Source organism: Botrytis porri (assembly GCF_014898465.1).
Source record: "Botrytis porri strain MUCL 3234 chromosome Unknown BPOR_012, whole genome shotgun sequence".
Taxonomy (NCBI): Eukaryota; Fungi; Ascomycota; class Leotiomycetes; order Helotiales; family Sclerotiniaceae; genus Botrytis; species Botrytis porri.
The window spans coordinates 849370-867907 of record NW_024066086.1 but is presented as its reverse complement, the minus strand read 5'-3'; the positions used below and the strand labels follow the sequence as shown (position 1 = coordinate 867907).

Sequence of the window (18538 nt, the reverse complement as noted above, 5' to 3'; positions counted from 1 at the left end):
CAGTAAAAGTGGGTACCCTTTCAGCTGGTCGCTAATGTTCATGGCGTGTATCAATGCTTTAGAAATGGGGGAATGCAACACCCGCTTTCGGACACTATTTCAAATGAGTTCGATGAAGATGAAGGGGAGGTATGATATCTAATTCCTAGTGATATGGACTTTGAGTTTCATGGTCTGAACTACTTTTCGGCTCAGAGTGTGTTCGTTCCAGGAGTGAAATTCATAGAGGCTAAAACGGAAATGATGCCCTATAATGTTGTGCTATTGGGTGCCATGCCTGAACAACCAGAGCCAACTGGGTATTGCCTACTGCCTAGACGGACAGTCATGATGAGTGACTATGCAACGACGGATCCGATTGGTGATTTCATAGACGATATCTATAGTAAAGGATATTTCCTGGGAGACTTGATACACCATATTACAAACAATAACCTGGCTGGAGTCAAACAGGTCATTCAAGATAGAGGTTTTACAAATCTTGATCTTGCTGAAGTTCAGCAGACGCTTAAAAGGTCTTCGATCCCTGGTCCTGATTTTGATGTAAGATATGCGGGGGACAGCTATCAAATACAGGATACTTCCACCACTCCATTGAACAACTTGTTCGTTCATTCACGTTATCGCAATATTTAGCGTGCGTTCCTAAACTACTTCGTCTCATGGTTATGAGCACTGGTTTACTAACATTTCTCTAGTTGATGATCAAACAGTTCTATCTCAACAAACGCAATTAGATGGATCGGTCACCTTTACCTCTCATGATGGCCAGCGCTCAATTCAGGTAGTTTTCAACGTTGATGTTGATTCAGAATCTCCATGTGGTAGTGGAGGCTTCGAAGGCACCTCATGGTCTACGACAGAGCCAGAACAGAAAACCTAATTAAGTGGCCAGCGAGTATTCCCGTGGAAAGATTCGCCTTCTCTTCAACATCCTAAAGACGCACACATAGGTGATTCGGCCAGAGATGCAGAGGCACTTCAGTACCTCTCTGTAGCCATGGATTTAGCTGCACCAAATGGTGGACAATCAAAAGACGGCAGAGAGCCAGTGGAATTTGCGGAGCCTATAACCATTTTCTTTGGTGCCGTTAGCACTACCCTTTGCTATTTTGAATATCCAGAAATGGCTTAGAGTGAGCAAGGACCAGTTCGTTGATGCGTATGCGAGATGTCGAAAAATTGTTCTGCGAAAATCTGGCAATAGTATGGGGTATGGTCTGAAAATATCTAGTGTTCAAGATATGCAGAAATCTTTTACCAGCAAGTCAGAACCAAGCTTCAATGCGCAAATCAACGAAGGAATTTTCGAAAAAGAAAAAAACATTTGAGAATTCTCGACAGCAGATTCTTGAAGACATGAAGAAATGAAGCAGTGTCGATGCAAAGTTTAAAAGCAAAAAGAAATATGGCACGGCAATTTCAATTAGACGAGCAAAAAGCAATGGAGCTTATACGCAATGTCGTTGAAGTTTATGCAGATCAAGTATTCAAAGGTGATACGTATGAAGAGTTTATGGGCGCAATTGTAGATCAACTTCTCATCGTACACGATAAAGATGCCGCGCTTCGAGACGGAAAATTGATTGCTTTAAGAGTCAAAAAGCTAACAGAAACAATTACAAATTTTCAGGCGGAATGAATAAATACTCAGCAGGAGTTGAGAAGGGAAAGAGCAAAGGCACAGGAAGAACATTGGACACAGGAGGATATTGAGAAGATGGAGACGAAACATTAGATGGAAGGTGAGGATAATATGAAGAAGCAGACGGACGCTGATACGGAACGATCTGAACAACTAAAGGATGGTAGAAAGAGTGATGAGAAGGTTAAGGATCTCTTGGAAGAGGTGGAGAAGAAATTCTGGGAAGATGAATAATTTTGGATAATCCTTTTTGGGGTCCGCTGGCATGAAAAATAACACTTCGAACTTCAATATTTTTCACATGGTTTAGCTCGCGTACGAAGTTGTTTTACACAGGTGGCTACGTTGCACACCCCACCCACTCGGCAAACAGATGATTGCATAGAAGCGAACTGCCAAGAAAAGCCTCATATTACAATCTTTCTTACAGTCAAGGAAGGTTACATATAGTCAAATTACTACATCCACTGGGAAATCCACTTTTTCATAATTTTACCTCTTCTCACCACAAAGAAATCATGATTTTTCGAGATTCACGCAACATTCTCGAGACAAAATCATAGAATTGTTGAAAAGCTATCTTAATGGTTGCATGTGCCTTTAGTGGCAGGAGAGCTAAAAATTCCTTCACGTTGCAACAATATATGAAGACGTATATTCAAAGAAAAGCAACCGAAATTGAGCGAAAGAAGGCCCCCGAATGAGGAACCAGAAAAACGAAAGACATATTTCAACCATCAAAAGCCTATGAGCCCATTCACTCCGGGACATCGCCGGTCACAATATACTGCTTCTCCTTCTTAAAAGCCGAGACAGTCTCGTTGGATAAATTAAGCGTATCAGCTACTATCTGCTTGGGCGTCAAACCAACCCATTGGCCGACCGAAATATCTGTCACACATTAGCATCCTATCAAGTCACAACAACAAACAACAAACAAAACTCACCCGAGAAATGATCTGCCTGCAAAACTTCAATGAATGTCACATCATCATTTCCAGTATTCTCAACATAATGCGTCATTCCTTTAGGAATATATCCACAGTCACCCGCGCGGTAATCGAAAGTTCTTGCTAATCCCTGAGCTGCATATATACTAATTCTCGCACTGCCAGATATGAAAAAGTTCCATTCATCACTTGTGGTATGCCATTGTATTTCACGCATAGCTCCAGGATGCAGAGTTACGACTGCGGCGGAGAATTGGGCGGCGAGAGGAAAGGATTTTGGATCGAGTATCTTGATGGTTCCACCGGGAGTATCGTGCGTTAGAGGAGCTTTGGAGAGGTGATAGGAGTAGGAGAATTCTTTAGGCACGAGACCAGCTGAGCCGGTGATATTCTGTTCGGCTATATCGGTGGGGGCCTTTGTGCCGGGAAAAATGAAGAGTTCTCCAGAAGGGATGTCGGACCAGGCGGATTTGGGAAGTTGGAAGTTCTTGGAAAGGACTTCAATCTTGATGGTGTTAGCTCTTGATATCATGGATGCTAGGAGGTTTGTCTTACTGGGTTATGTGCAAAGACTTCTGAAACCAAGAAGGTATTATCCTCGGAGAAACTTCCGTCATCGAAGACCAAGAGAAATTCTACTCCACCTTTCAGTCCTTGCAGAGAGTGTGGCACGCCTCTGAAATGATGATTGTCAGTGAGTCCATAAGTTGAAATATCACGCCAAGCAACACCCCACTTCAAGCGAGCATAGCATGAGATAGAGCACACAGCGGCTTGGATCACTTACGGAGGGAAATACCAAACGTCACCCGCATTCAAATCATCGACGAAAGTCTGGCCTTCATCATTAACAGCTTGAAGTCTCACACTCCCATTGAAGATGTAAGCCCACTCTGCCGCCTTATGCCAATGTAATTCACGGTAACCGCCCTCCTCCAAGCGCATATCCACGCCTGCCATTTCTGTGGCTGCGGGTATATTGTCCACATTTTGTTGTCTCGACCAGCCTGCATGGTCAATTCCCAATTTCGCATGGCTGAGCCCCATGGGCCATTGTGCGTTACTCACACTTCCATGGTCGGTGCCCGGAGGTGCAAGTTTATCGGGGTTGAGGATATCATAAGGCGAAGTTCTTGGACCCGGGTCAGTACCACCTTTGGAGCCCCGGATAGGTTGAGGGTTCTGGATTGTGCTGAAGTCCAGAGAGGCGCCTACAGTTGCTGAATCTGTTTGGCCTGGTGCAAGTTCATAGTCGATATTGTCGGTATCTTGGGTGATAACAACATTTGAAGGGTTGTAACCAAGAAGAGGATCTCCAGTTGGTGCTGCCAGAATGCTCTGTTTGAAAAAGAAGGTGATCAGCAGAATCGCGTGGCCATTTATGAGATGCATGTTTGGAAAATTTGCTATGAAAGCTGAAAGTATTGTTTCGAGGAGAAAAATCGAATCTACTTCAAATCAAGCTGTGCAAAGCGATCTGGACACATACCTTTTTATCTCTCCAGCAAGCACACCTGCTTCTAAACCAGATTCTCTCGATTCTCCCTCTTAAATCGTCATTTCACCAATCCGACACTGGCGATACGGGGCAGAGCACCATTCTTGTCAAGATACACATTCTAAGGAGGGCTGGCAGTTTCTTGGCAATATTTTCCACACAACGACGGCATCACTTTAGTGAGTTTTGAACTCATTTTCGGTCATAGATCGGCGATAGATTAGCAAGATTCGGTATGTTTTGGAGACATGAGGTACAGTTTCTTTCCTATCACGATGGACACGCGTTTGATGCGGGGCAAGGCAAGATAAAATGGCTAGTTCCCTCCAGGTTGTAAACCTTGTAAATCGAAACTACATGTAGAACCCATGAATATGCTTAAATGTAGAGTTATACCATGTGAAAAATTCCGAAAACTTTGGGCTTAACCAACATCGCATTGCGTCAATGTTGCACAACAAGCCATTTGACAGGTCTCCAGTCACTTGAAGGAGATGATGAGCTCTAGGAGATCTGCATCAAGTCCGTTATCAGCAGTTCAGACCTTCTTAGTTGTAGAGACGCTATCCCAAAAGACCACCTGACTATTTCGAGCATTCAATAATCAGCCGGTCATCTACCTGCCGCTTCGGTACTTAGCGATTCGTGTGACAAGTACTCGCACTCGTCATATATCGTCGCTCCCGAGGTCGTCGAGGTCCAGTCTCTTAAAAGCAATTTTATTAGAATGGTGGTGTGGAAATCGGTAGAAATTAACTTACTAGTCTTTCAATTATTCGCTGTCTAGCCCAGACTATGCAATAAGCGAGTGCCACGCGGAAGCATCCAACCAATGATAAAATTCCCCGCCCATGTTACATTGGAAACCTTCAAGCTTTCTTGGGAAGCCTATTTTCTGGCTGCGACCTATAAATAAGCTTTGGACAAGCACTGCATTGGTAATCAACCAATCTTGGGGTTAATTAGTGATCATCAACTGCCGTCCAAATTGGACTCAAACCCAGCTGCCTGAAAGGGAAAGGACGGATCGGAAGAATATAGCGAAGCCGCTGCATCAATATAATTGCTACTCCCTTGAAAATTGCTATCCCAAAGACTCTGCGTGTCTTGATCAGTATATATTCAGTGGGAAATAAGTAATTACTTACCCAATCGAGACCGGTCGGATCATTCAAAATGTCTCCCATCATACCGACATTTGGTGTAGAAGAGTCACTTGGGCTTTCCTCGAAATATTTTGATTGCAAGGAATACATATTTGGAGTAGAAGAATTCAGGGGACAGCCTCCGTGCAGAATGGAAGTGGAAAGAACCTCGTGATGCTTAGGGGGTAAGGCATTAGGGTTGGATTCATTCGTCATCTCCCGTGCAACCTCTCTTTGAGTTTTTTTTACGGTAGACCAATGATCAACTTTGTTTACCATGGCCTTTAGTACCTTCGAAAATTTCATGGTATCTTCCGATGCAATCTCGGGATCATTCCATATTTGGTAAGATTTGGATAACGCGTACGAAATATCTTTGATAGTCCAATCGATTGGAAAATCCTGAAGGCTGATATCCATAGATTTCTCTTCGGCAGCCATCAATTGCCCAAGATAAAGACAAAGAAGTGTTGCAGCCAAGAGGAAATCGTAAGTCATTAAAGAAGATGTAATCCATTTCATGCCGCGTAATGAAGAGCCCTTAGCTCTCTCGTTGGTCATGTAATTTTGATATTGTAGAATCAGCATTGAAGAATCGACGCACGCTTTGACAGAGTAAGAGTGTTTCTGTAATGATTCGGCTTCCGAGAGAAATTTACGATGAAGAAAACAACGTGCTTTAAGATAAGTCATTTCGATTGAGAACTTCCTTACTTTGAACATAAGAGAACCGCTGTCGAGATCGTGGATGGATCTGACTCGAAAGAAATCTGGGACCTCTCCAAGAGCGTCAAGAAGCATTTTCTCAAGCCTCATGACTTCATCATTAGAGATAGGAGTAACAAGATTTGACGCGTCAAATATTCTACCAAATACCAAAATAAGGCGATATTTGGAGAGTGCGTGACCTATAGGTGACCCTTCATAGTCCGATCTGATGGGCGGTAATGCAAGCATATTTTCATGAAGATCTTCGTCTAGGAGGTGATTGGGGGGCTTTGTATCATACGTCCCTTCGCTTATCATACGAGGAAGTCCAACTTGACATGAAGTCTGAATATCAACAAGTAATATTGCACCCCACAGTCTACGTTGCATCTCACCACGGAAAACTGATATATTGGGGTAATGAGAGGCATCTCGATGCATACCCATTCGCATTGCTGCACGGACTACCATCCCAAAAACCATCCAAGTCCCAAACAGTGTATCCTTGCTTTCGCAATACTCACTGAGATAGTAAAGTAAAAGAGTGTCGACAGTATACAGTCCTGGCTCCGTGTAGTTACTACTTATGAGGCACTGTACAGTTTTTTCACGATATAATCTGGTCCGCTGTTCTGAGTCCCGTATAGCCGAGTCTGATAGTGCGGAGATTGGAACATCTCCTGTTCTTATTTCAAAGTTCGTGGCGAGGCATATTATGGAAAATAGTAATCCAATCCAGGAAATGGATTTTGAGTTTGGATTATCCCAAAACTCGGCATACTACAAAGGAGTTAACAAATGAGCAGATTTCTTTGTAAGAAAAAGTCCTCACCTCTTTTTTGAAAGTCGGTACATGAGTGATAACTATATATTCGTTAACTTTCAATCCAATCTTCGCATAACATGTTATCTCACAGGAAGCGTCGATCGCAGTGAAGTAGCGTTCGACCAAGTCATCAACCAGAGGTTTCGACGGGAGACAACCAAGAATAGATTCCCTCGAGGACTTCCTATTGTCTCCAAGAAGTAGCTCAGGCCCTTCACAAGCATTCTTTCCACTCGCTGTACCCTGTGGCCATTCCTCGGATCCCAATGAGTCTTTCAAGCCGGCTATCTACCGTACTGTCAGATACTCATCGGGTCATACGAAGAGGGATACATACATTCTCGAGTATTGCCGCCCAATGGGCCCCGCCGACATAATTTTGCACCTCATCTTCGACAGATATACGTCCGATGGAATCCGCACTTTCGGATATCATAGCATCATCAGGCCATGAAAGTCCTCGGGGCTTAATTGTAGAGCTCTGAAAGACAGATAAGATAGTTGGTTTCGACGGCGCTGTTGTACATTTGGCTTGATTCATCAAAGTCACGACGAGCTCCTCTAGATGTTGGATTCGGTCTTGAACATCTTTTGGTTTCTCCCTGATCCTCTGGGCATGAGATATCTTTGCACGTGAATTGTGGATATATGTACATGATGAAGATAAGTCTCTCTTGGAGCAGTTATTGCAAGGGGAGTTGCGGTCGCATTTTAATCTGGTTGGGTCAGTATAAGGTCGATAAGGAGTAGATCGGATTTTATTTGCATACTTCCGTGTTCTGCAAGAGGTGCATGACAATTGTGGCTTGAATCTTTGCCGACTTGCTTTGGTCGCAACCTTCTTTTCCCGTAAATTATCCTCTGTATTGTCTTTGGGGGGGAGAGACTGTGATACAGTGACTGACAGTTCTGAAGCAGTTGCGGGTACAAGATCGGCCATAATACTTACGCAACGTTAGTCTGTCACTAATACAGTATCACTAATGTTATACCAGGCAATCTTCAAGAAGGGAGATGGAAAATGGTAGTTAGAGAACAGATAAATTGGCCGACTGGTTGACTGGCAGCCGGAGGATAGCGGGGGTTCACGTGATGAAAATCAGGAACGACTAAATGATTTCCAACCTATCAAATTGAAGTAACATTATTTGAACGGAGATAGACATCAATCTCCGATGACCCTCCGCTGACCATCCGTCGATTATCACGCCCGAGGGAAGACTGATCTTATGATATTGACTTGATTTACGAGGTCGAAACAGCGAATCCTTAAGCAAGTTTTCCACACCCAAATTCCACGTTCACGACTTGGGACCCAAATAGACAAGCGACAAGAACGACCACATAGGAAAGAGCACGCAAGATTCTAAGGTTATATAACTAGTACGATTTCGGAGTCTCAATATGAGGACAGATGGCATGCACTTTGACTTCCTCTCCCTGTTATCTCAAATCCAGCTTACGGCATAGCATCAAAGTCTGTATTTTCCAGTATCGACATAATATTCCTTGTGTCCACAGGCATAGAACCTGATCGCGTCTTAATCGTTTCCGTTATCGTCAAGAAAAGCTTATGGATCGCATTGAGCAGTCCGGCACTTGTTTCAGAACTATCACGAGCAGGTGAAATGTTCTTGTTCTTCCAAAGTTTGGTAACGTATACCAGTGATAAAGTGCAGCATATTGGGCAGGTACATAAGTACCAATCCCAAGCGCAGGTTTTGTCAAAGCTGCTTGTTTGGGATTAGGCAGTTTGCCTCTTCTGGCACCACTTGCATATATGTGCTTAAAGATCTTATCGTAGATATGCATGACACGCATATGGCAGGAGGCTAGGAGAGAAAATCTGATACGTGATCAAATCCTTGATTGATGAAGATGTACTTGATCAGGTCGACGGTCGGGGATTCACCGTACATTTCGATATCAAAACGTCGTGAGTCAGTAATCAAGTTGAGGTGTATATTATCCACCAGAGATTGCGTCGGGCAGCAGGCGGGGTGTTGTAGATCGGAAAGCTAATGTAAGAGGCAGACTTGCCCAAAAGCGTATCCCAAGGTCATCATTGCCGTGAATGAATAAGGGACTACTTTCTACTATGCTCATACTGATCGGCACACATCCTTAACAACTGACTCACACAATGCTCCTCTGCATCCCCAATCATTCTAGTATGGTTATCAGGAGCATCTTCCTCAACAGCCAGCAGACGACTCATCTTTCTCATGGAGTGGGAGGTCTAGATTAGAGCTTCGTAGTTGAATAAGTGCATCGATTTCTTCACGGATTACTTAGCTACTAAAGCTGTTCTCTCTAGGTACTATTCTTGATGGGATGCCGAAACGTCCGTTGTCGAATCAATATAATGTTTCGGGTGACCATGTGAGGTCAATTAAATCTGGAAAATGCTGTATTCTGGGCAAATAAGGTCGAAATCCTTCCAGCCAATACACTTTTCAAACCCTTGAGCATCTGAAAGTCTAGAGATCTTCTTGATCATGTTATGACTGAGAAACGCTTTGCAACTCGTCAGCGAATAGTTTCGTGAATCTTAGTAATTTGTCTTCTTGAGATCAAAGCGACGCTTTCTAGGTGAGTTCTTTTATTTGGCTTACTCGCCGACTTCAACGGAGTAATTGATTGCTTTGTAGTCGAAGTAGAATGCCTTCACCCTTATTCTTATTGTCTTCGCTCTTGCCGTCCTTCTACATCAATCCGTTCCACTAGGAAGTTCCAACACCGCAATTATATTTGCTTTTCGCTATCTAAACCTGACTTAGACCATTATTCTCACTTCATTTTCCCACGTTTCCACATTCTCATGTTCTCATATTCATATTCATTTTTCATTCAAATATCAGAATCATCACAACGCCTCCCATAGTTGTAAAAATCGACTCAATCTGAATTCTGCATAACTGATGCGCGCGAATGTAACCACATGAGCACTTCTTATAATTCAAATGCACATTGGCATTTGAATGAAATGCCATGGTGGAAAATTGGGGATACTGCCTCGATCACGCGGGGCAGTATTTAGAGATCCAGGAAGGGACGTTCATCTCAAGTTTTGGAAATGCGACTGCATAAGTAGTGTACATGTGAATGAGACGGAAGCTGAATGACTGATATTTTTTGTCGATCGATTCACAATTGCGATCAAATTTCACACACATATTCACAGTCTCCATTGTCTTAATGTAACGTCTCGCTTTGAACTACCTATCATCTAAATATGTCTTTAGCTAAAGTCACGCATAATTGTTACCATCACCATCGTCGTCGCCACAATCTAATATCCTCCAGAATGTAGTATCGCGTAGTGCCCAAAATCCATCCTCCACGTTCTCGGGCTTAATGGCTGCGGTATCTTAATTGTCCCTGTCCAGATGGATCATTGCGATAAGCAGCTGGCAGATATCCGAGTGGGAGTTGACCTCCTTGGGATACAGAACCATTGCTGGTGCTCATTGCAAGTCGATTTGGTAGACCTCCTGGTCCATAGAGGGTGCTGAGCTGAGGTGTTACTCCGGATGAGTGATACCCACTGGATGAGCGATGGGCGCTAGATGAATGATGTCCACTGGATAACCGATGGGCATTTGACACATGGTGACTTGATGCTCCAGAAACATGATGAGAGGACCTAGCATTATTTAGAAGTCCCATAAGTCTCTCAAATTCACCTACACGCTTGAAACCCTCAAGGACGACCTCAACTGAGCAAGCTCGTGGCATACGTCCCTGACCTGCCAGTGCTTTTGCAATTCCTGGGTGAACTTCATGAGTTGCTGGTATGTTAGGTGGTGGGACTACGGGTGCCACTGTTGGGTTTAATCCGTGTTTATTGGCGTACTCCCATACTATGACGTCGGCATAATCTAAGCGTAAGCGATGTTCTGGATCATAGATTGGACCCCACCATCCAGCGTCAAGAGTTCCCATGTAAAAGCCGCCTTTACCTTCAGCCAGAAGGTCATCGGTGCACAAATGATTTCCGCCATTACAGACATATCCGTGCTTGACTCGCTCCCAGCCGAACCCAGCTGGGCATGGTCCAGCATAAACGATAAAGTTACGGACCCACTCGTCCTGTTTCTTCTTCTCTTCGTAGGTCATCTCCTGATATCTGGCTTGTTGTGAGGCCATTTTAACATCATGCTGAGACTTAAACTTGCTCTTCGCCTCTGGAGGAGCAATTGTTGCTGCGTGCATCATGTTTGGCTGTCTTGAGCTTGATGATGATTGTTGGTCTCTATTGAGCTGAGTACGATCATGAGAGCTTGAAGTGTGTCCACGGGAAGAAGAAGTCTGTCCATCTCTTTGAAGCAAAGTGTGCTGTTGAGACAAACCTTTATTTGTCGATTTGTTGTCTCTTTCGAGTGTGGTGTATGCTTTCGGGGCAGCGGAAGAGGATGGCCGATTGGAGGAAGAAACTTTGGCGTGAGAGGAAGAAGGCTTCTTGGAAGTATTGCTGTTTTGTGGAGGTTTGGTGCGAGTGTCTACAGGGCTGTAGACTGTTGCCTTGTCGTAAATGTCTCTGGACGACATGACGATCGATAGTTAGTGTCTTGTTTATTCGTTAGTCTATATCTGAAATTGTTGGTATAGGGTTCTTTTATTGTCTGTTATCTGTCGAATGAAGAAGAGGAGGAAGCCAGGAAGAAGGTGCCTTTAAATAGCAATATGAGAGATGGGGTACAAGCAGGAGAATATATTCAATGTGTGAATCTTTGAGTGAACTAGACAGAAAATGCTCTAGGAAAGTTTTGAATGGTGTCAACCTTATGTATATTGGATTCAGAATTACAATATCCCACTTCAGATTCAATTGTGATTGTTGAGGTTTACCATCTTGAACATTGCTTCTAGATACATTCTAATGCTAAAAATGAGTAGTAATGTGATTAACAGACAAGATACCACTGCTATTGAATATCTTGTATATCAGCCTTCGCTGGCTGGCTGAGACTTCCCCCCTTTTGAACCGAAGTTGACCCAGACCCAAGTTACTATTCTGACCAATCAAGGCTTCATCATCACTAAATGACGTAAGTGAAAGCTGTTTTTCGCATGTCTGAATGGTTTTGATTTAATAATTGAGTTGTTGACCAGAGGTCAAATATGGCTTAGAGCTTTCAGGAAGAAAGGAGTTGACTCTTTGACTTTGAGAAGCATCAAATCCATTCACTACGAATAAAATAGTGCACATTACATCAATGCAATCATAGTTCGATTGGAATCGTTTGGCAAAAGAAATGTTAGCGGTCAGCTAAATTTTAACTTCGCTTCGTATACATCAAAATACGGGAATGAGTCTCGGCCGAATCTCCAAAGTGACCCTTTGAATCATTATTTTCACAATTCAGGGAGCTCTGGAGGACTGCGAATGCTCCGAGAACAGGAAATGGCCTTTACAAATACCATTTAATATTGCTATACAAAAGCATTGAAAGCCTCTGCAGACTATGTGTGTAATCTGGCCTAAGTTTGAACTTTGAGTGCAGGTTCCAAAACGGGTGCAGAAGGGATGCATTAAAATTTGACTAGAAGTCGGTCAATCTATCAATGATGCATGGTTTTGCGTTCTGGAAGAAACCCGTAGAAGTGTGGGTCGTCGAACCACTCATGCCTTTTCAGAAAATGTTCAACGGTCTTAAAGAGAACTCAATGCAAGAAAATGTAGAAATGCATGGCCGGCGAGACTCCTCGAGGCCCCGCTACCTAGGTAGTTGCATAAAACCAAAAGCTTGATTCGAGTTCTTGTCGAATTTCGGACTTACCATTAGCCTCGAACTAATCTATATATGGCTGACGAGCTAGTCCAAATCGATGCATATACCCACCGACATTATCACCATTTAGGAATTGAAGCGTTACCGTGCGTGAGTATAGCAACAGCCTGCAATAAGCGATAATGTAAAGACTAAAGGTATAAGTGGAAGCTGGAAATTCATATCAATAGAGTGTATCGTAATATAACGAGAGATATATCCTGTGATTGGAATCACAAACGAAAACATGATGTTGAAGACCACCACCTTATTGGAAATTTCCATACGAGGATAGAATCTGATGTTTCTGAGGAACCACTTTTGTTCCTGATGTTCCTAGATGCAACCTAAGTCACTAACATCATAGGGCTGACCAACGACTCTCAGCTATCCAATCATTGAGAACATCCAAAGAGCGGGAGAAGCGTAAAGATCATATTCCGACACGAATCCGTCGTTCGGAGTTTAATCTATGTCAAGATCCTGAATGATTGCTGATGATAGGTATGTCGAGCGATCTAGAGAAAAATTTTCATAATTCTGATCGTACAACCATTCATACTCGCATGATTTATCACGCCTCCCAATCCCTTCTAGTCGTTTTATCACCATTTACATGAATTATTTCCCGACGAGATCAACATCTTATTTTCCCCTTCATTGTGTCACATTACCGAGTTAATATCAAGCGATCTATCACGTGCCAAGCTAACCCAAATCTCACCTAGCTGTGGAGTCGAGCGAGTAAGATAAGCACTTTCCGGAATTCTCTCGGCATTCCTAACCTTACTTTCATGAATTGAATGGAATTGTTCCACGACGACTATGAGTGAAGGACCGTCAGAACCAATCGAAGCCTCCATCACTCCTGATGAGGCCAATAGGATCATACACTCACATCGTAAAGTTCGATATGGTATGATGGATCATTTCCCCATTCTTGGCTGGATAGTGGCAAGTCAAGAATCCTTCATAGGCATCTTGCTAAACAAGTCTTAGGGACCGCTTGCTGGCCTTGCAGGCAACGCAAGGTCAAATGTGATAATAAACACCCATGTGAGAATTGTGTGAAGAGGGATCACGCTCTCTTATGTTCGTACAATCCTAAGAATCGGGATCTCGGGAAGACGATACCGACGGCTTCAGTAGCTGGAGTTAAAAGGGCCCGTACCCCAGATAGTGCCAGTGATTACTCTGGTCGAAAAGAGGACGGCTGGCCAAGAACAACAGGTAAATTCAAATTCATATCAGTCCTGCCAAGAAGTTCAAATACCGACAGAATGTATTATTTGAAGCTATACCATCTCTAATCCCCTTAGTCAGGGCTAAGTGTTCTTGTACCAAAATACTTGAGAGACCGATTGAAATTTGAAGTTAATATCACCACAGAAGAAGATGATCCAAACGAATCACGATATCTTGGGCAGAATTCAATCGCAGCCTTTTTGAGTGAAGAAGCTCAGATTGGATCATCACCGGGCGAAGGTGAACATGATGTCATTCGGAAAGACATTATGCCTATACTAGGTTTACAAATATCAACGGCTCCGTACCCGTTTATGTCGAAAGAGCATATGGATAAAATAAGACAAGACATTGCTATGGCATTGCCGTCGGACAAAGATGTCTTAAAGTTAGTAGCACGGAAGATGTAAGCAAGTTGTAATCACAGCTAACCTACCCATAGATCATTTCAAATCTACAAACAGATAGTTCAGCCATTTTGGGGCCTGTTGATCGATATTGATGACTTTGAGACGAAGTTGTGCATATACTTGGAAGATCGAGCTAGTTCTGCAAAAACTAGGAATCCAAATCAGAAGGGTGTATCGTCGGCCTGGCTTGGGATGCTATTCGCAGTCCTTGCTGTATCATCAAACTACGCTGAAACTACATATCACAGACGTGTAGCAGCCTCACAATCTTTCGGTAAGCCGAATGCTCGTATCTTTGAATATGAAAGGAGATTAAACTCTAATACAGTTCAAACATCATTCCATTGCCTGAGGCTATCTAATTTCTTGATTCGCCCCTCATTGGATTCATTGCAAGCACTTTTAATTCTTGGATTTGTTCTGGCCAATGATATGAAAGCTGAGGCTTCGTGGGCCTTAATCGGTCTTACCTGTAGACTTGCTCAAGCTCTAGGCCTTCATAGAGGTCCTAACGAGAGCGGTAGATTCACATCTTCCGAGGAGAATGACTTACCTCGTCGTAAACTATGGTATGCTCAATCACTCCCTGTTATGTTTCCCTATTGGTCTGACGAGTTTTAGGTGGACAATCGTCTGGCAAGATAGTCTACTCTCACTGTCATTTGACCGATCTCCAATCGCTGTGATCACGAGATGTAAAGTCCCTCTAAGCCCCATCGCTTTGACGGAGGGGTTCACCTACACAGAAGCTATGTATCATTTATGCCAGAGAGTATTGGATTTCGTCAAGAATGATTCAGTATCTGAGCCTGATTATAATCAAATCATCGCCAATTCAGTCGACGTTGAGAATATTCGTCAAAGAGTTCTCCCAGCACTCCGCATCAAAGACAAATGCAGGACAGTCCAAGATAGATTACAATACTTCGCACTTCGTCTTCACACATCTTTTGTCGTCTCAGTGTTATGCCGACCCGCTCTCCGACGCGGTGAAAATGGAATGTCTTCCGACCAGAAGGCAATCATCGCAGAAAAGTGTAAGCAAAATCTCACGGAAACTGTTAGGATGTACTTGAAAATGCACTCATTGAGCGTCATACCCACGCGTTCATGGGCATTCACCTATCACGGCCTCTCATCCGCAGTTCTTCTAGGGATCTTGGGTGAAACTAAAACAGATCCGGAAGTTCGACAGCTACAAGGCGATCTAATAAGTGCTCTGTCGGTTACTGCAGCAAAAGAACTACCATCCGCCATTCCCAAATCAGATAAAGATATTGAACTCAGCGGACCTTTATCAAGGGCTTTGGCTGCTCTGAAAAATATATATGATCATGGATGGGTGGTTGAGCAACAACAAATTCAACAACAATCGGTTGTGGTCCCGGAAGCTCAGATAATACAGGGTCCCGACTTTAAATCTACAAGTGAATATGAACAACAAAATGCTGCGCTTGCTATGGCTTCTATGCAAAATGGGATAATACCACCGTATGTTTGCTATTTCCCGATGACTGTATTCGGAACTCTTCACTAACAAACACACAGTATGGACTATGCGCAACAAGTGCCTATGAATAATATGAGTGGTGATATGCAGTCTGTAGAACAGACGTTAAATATGTCACCGATGGATTTATTCGATTCAATTTTCTGGGGTAAGTCATTGAAGTCACCTTCACTTCTTTTTTGTTGCTCATCTATTGATGACCCATTTCTTGCTATATGTTTCTTGATCCATCAATCATGCCTCTCGCTCAGAAGCAACCTGTACTGATATCCCACAGAACCCTACCCTCAAAATGGAATCGAAACAGGTTTCGATTATGCCGGTGCACCTTTTTATCCGCAAGCACCCTTTTAAAGGGTATCAATCTTTATTAGCTTTTTTAGCTTCTTTAGCCTAATTTTTTATAATGACAATGAGGATGATCTATTCGATCCGAGAAAAGTTTTAACGAGGGTTTGGACATGCGTCTTGGAGTAATACTGTCTTTCAGGAGTTTGTTCTGTTCACTGCGGGAAATCCGAAGGAAATTAGTATAACGATTTTTAATGAAATATTTGTGGATATGATTATTGCTATATAGTCTTCCTGATGTCGAGTTTGTGTACTATGTTGTGCACGTATCATAGACGATGGCCGTCGAGTCCGACAAGAGCACAAGCACTTGACATTCCAGAGCTAGAGACCAGAGTATCTATCGCATCTGAGATGACCACGGCAAGATTTTCTCATGTTATAATATTTACATGGCATAGACACGGCTCATGGTACATAGCATATGGAATACTCCAGAGTAAATCTATGCCAACTGGATATTACTCTCATTCCCATTCCCATTCCTCAAACCCCGGCCTCAAATTCATCCACCCCGCTAAACCAACTTCAATCACAATGCATCATACCCCTTCGCTCTACCCTACTACAGATTTCCTACAAAAAGGTCTCAAAACGAGATCATAGAAGACTAATCAAACAGGAGGATGTATCATAAGGCGGTGTTGCATTCACATTCTGCTACTGCAGGTATCTAGTACAGTGAGCTAGCTAGTCCAAGCGAAGCAGAAATTAAGCATGTCCTTAAGATACATATCCTACAACCCATGACGGTAGCACAATTGTATAAAACATGTTCAAATATAAAATAGAGAAAGAGAAAATTCTCATTAAATTAACTCATCTAATCTTAACTAGATTACCAAAAGCCTTTCCTTTTGATATCCATCCCACTGAAGAAATAATACAACTATCGAAAGAAGAGGAAGAAAGGAAATAGTATCCCAAAACGCCTCATGATCAATACCCAGACGTACGAAGACAGTTGAGTCATGATATCCCCAACTCAGCCAGTACTTTGATTTCCTAGCCAGGAAGTGTACCATTCTCATGTGTCCCTCGCATAAATGTGATATCCAGGTCCATCACGCGGTGCCCAAAACCACCCTACCCTCCAAAGACATCCGCAGATGTGGAGACAAAGTAGAAATACACAATCATAAGAGTTCTCCTTTCCTTTCCTTATTTCTCCATCCAAACCCCTGCCTAACAATAAACCAATTTGTCACAATATCCTTCACTTGATAATATGCGCATTATTGTCCAATGACTTGCCGACCGAAAATAACCAAAACCAGAACCAAAGTCAAAAACCAAAAACAAACCGAGAGTACGTGATACTTATACGCCTCTTTATCGAAACCGCTACCGTGCAAACACAAAAATTTAATCCCATCTCATGGCTAGAGATTGAAAAATCTATTCTTGCATAGCATTGCCGGCATTATCGTTTGTGGTTTGTTTTGGGCTTGAGATATCTTTGCCGAAGAGTGGACCACTTGCGGCAAGTTTTTTGGCAGAGGTTTTTGCGAAGAGAGAGCGAGGTTTGGTGTTCCTGGAGGGGTGCTGTTAGTATCTATTTTTTGGGATATTTCATGTGCGGTTCAGAGATCGCAAGATGGCCTAAGGTTGTGCGAATACCTCCATGGTTTGTGATGAAGAGAATAACGAAAGATGGTACTCACTTTCCAACTTGTTTGTTGCGATAAGCCGACAATTTGGCAGTAGTTGGCGATTGGATAGTATCTGATGGGGAGATATATTTCTCCTCTTGACCCCTGTAGATTGAGATGAATTAGTAAATGGTTCTTTGTTTCAATACTATCTGTAGATGAGTATCAAGTGAAGGGATGGCGAAGCTCAAAACTGCTGAATAGTGTGGGTAGAAGTAACTAAACAAGGGAATAACATACCCATTCTGTTGCATCTTATTCTGCAAAACTTGACGATGATATTCCATCGAATGAGGGTCAGCACCAATTGGAGTCTTCTTCTCATCAACTACACTGTTGACTTGATTCATAGCTGAGATATTGACGTCTTTGTTTGAGAGAACGTTTGGTGAAGACATTGTGTATATTATGTTCTTGTGAACGTATTGATTCTGGTGTAATTGTAGTGAAGGGGTATTTGATTGTAAGTCTTCTTAAAGGTTCTTGTGATTGTGAATGAAATCAGATATTGTAGAAGAAGTGAGGACTTTATGTGTTTTTATGTATTTGTTCTTCAGTTGTAGCGAAATCGAAAATTTATGATCTTCCTCTGGAATTATTTACGCTTGTTGTCTAGGTAACGATGAGCATATTTCTTCCGTTGCTCCACTTTCCCCTCCAAGCCCAAGCCCAAGTTGTATAATAAATAATAAATAATAAAGCATATAGTTATTGAAAGTCAATCATCACTGATGTAAAATAGGAACGCTTGGTTGGATTGTTTTGTTTGTTTGTTTTGATTTATACTGTATAATCGTTATTATGTCTACCGAGCTAGGTATATA

General features: G+C 42.7%; 6 protein-coding genes across 6 annotated transcripts; 2 read left to right on the top strand and 4 right to left on the bottom strand.

The window, feature by feature from the left end:
• Positions 1 to 153: 153 nt before the first annotated feature.
• Positions 154 to 883, top strand: EAF01_008801 (uncharacterized protein; the record flags this gene model as incomplete). Its single annotated transcript, XM_038917057.1, has 2 exons — positions 154 to 619; positions 699 to 883. The coding sequence occupies 2 exons, from the start codon at positions 154 to 156 to the stop codon at positions 881 to 883; spliced, it is 651 nt and encodes a 216-aa protein (XP_038767451.1).
• Positions 884 to 1822: 939 nt separating this feature from the next.
• On the bottom strand, positions 1823 to 4151 carry EAF01_008800 (uncharacterized protein). The gene is made up of 4 exons (XM_038917056.1): positions 3383 to 4151; positions 3151 to 3271; positions 2593 to 3100; positions 1823 to 2536 (listed from the first exon to the last, which is right to left on the bottom strand). Exons 1-4 carry the CDS (start codon positions 3985 to 3987, stop codon positions 2403 to 2405), a joined length of 1368 nt encoding a protein of 455 aa, XP_038767450.1. The 5' UTR covers positions 3988 to 4151; the 3' UTR covers positions 1823 to 2402.
• A 914-nt stretch (positions 4152 to 5065) lies between these two features.
• Positions 5066 to 7712, bottom strand: EAF01_008799 (uncharacterized protein; the record flags this gene model as incomplete). Its single annotated transcript, XM_038917055.1, has 6 exons — positions 5066 to 5191; positions 5242 to 6726; positions 6779 to 6810; positions 6862 to 7060; positions 7110 to 7488; positions 7543 to 7712. 6 exons carry the CDS (start codon positions 7710 to 7712, stop codon positions 5066 to 5068), a joined length of 2391 nt encoding a protein of 796 aa, XP_038767449.1.
• Positions 7713 to 10126: 2414 nt separating this feature from the next.
• On the bottom strand, positions 10127 to 11323 carry EAF01_008798 (uncharacterized protein; the record flags this gene model as incomplete). Its single annotated transcript, XM_038917054.1, has 1 exon — positions 10127 to 11323. One exon carries the CDS (start codon positions 11321 to 11323, stop codon positions 10127 to 10129), a length of 1197 nt encoding a protein of 398 aa, XP_038767448.1.
• Positions 11324 to 13371: 2048 nt separating this feature from the next.
• On the top strand, positions 13372 to 16065 carry EAF01_008797 (uncharacterized protein; the record flags this gene model as incomplete). The annotated part of the gene is made up of 8 exons (XM_038917053.1): positions 13372 to 13462; positions 13546 to 13776; positions 13936 to 14179; positions 14234 to 14475; positions 14530 to 14770; positions 14823 to 15692; positions 15750 to 15859; positions 15989 to 16065. The coding sequence occupies 8 exons, from the start codon at positions 13372 to 13374 to the stop codon at positions 16063 to 16065; spliced, it is 2106 nt and encodes a 701-aa protein (XP_038767447.1).
• A 730-nt stretch (positions 16066 to 16795) lies between these two features.
• EAF01_008796 (uncharacterized protein) lies at positions 16796 to 18262 on the bottom strand. The gene is made up of 3 exons (XM_038917052.1): positions 17955 to 18262; positions 17727 to 17819; positions 16796 to 17596 (listed from the first exon to the last, which is right to left on the bottom strand). The coding sequence occupies exons 1-3, from the start codon at positions 18110 to 18112 to the stop codon at positions 17461 to 17463; spliced, it is 387 nt and encodes a 128-aa protein (XP_038767446.1). The 5' UTR covers positions 18113 to 18262; the 3' UTR covers positions 16796 to 17460.
• Between the last annotated feature and the right edge of the window lie 276 nt (positions 18263 to 18538).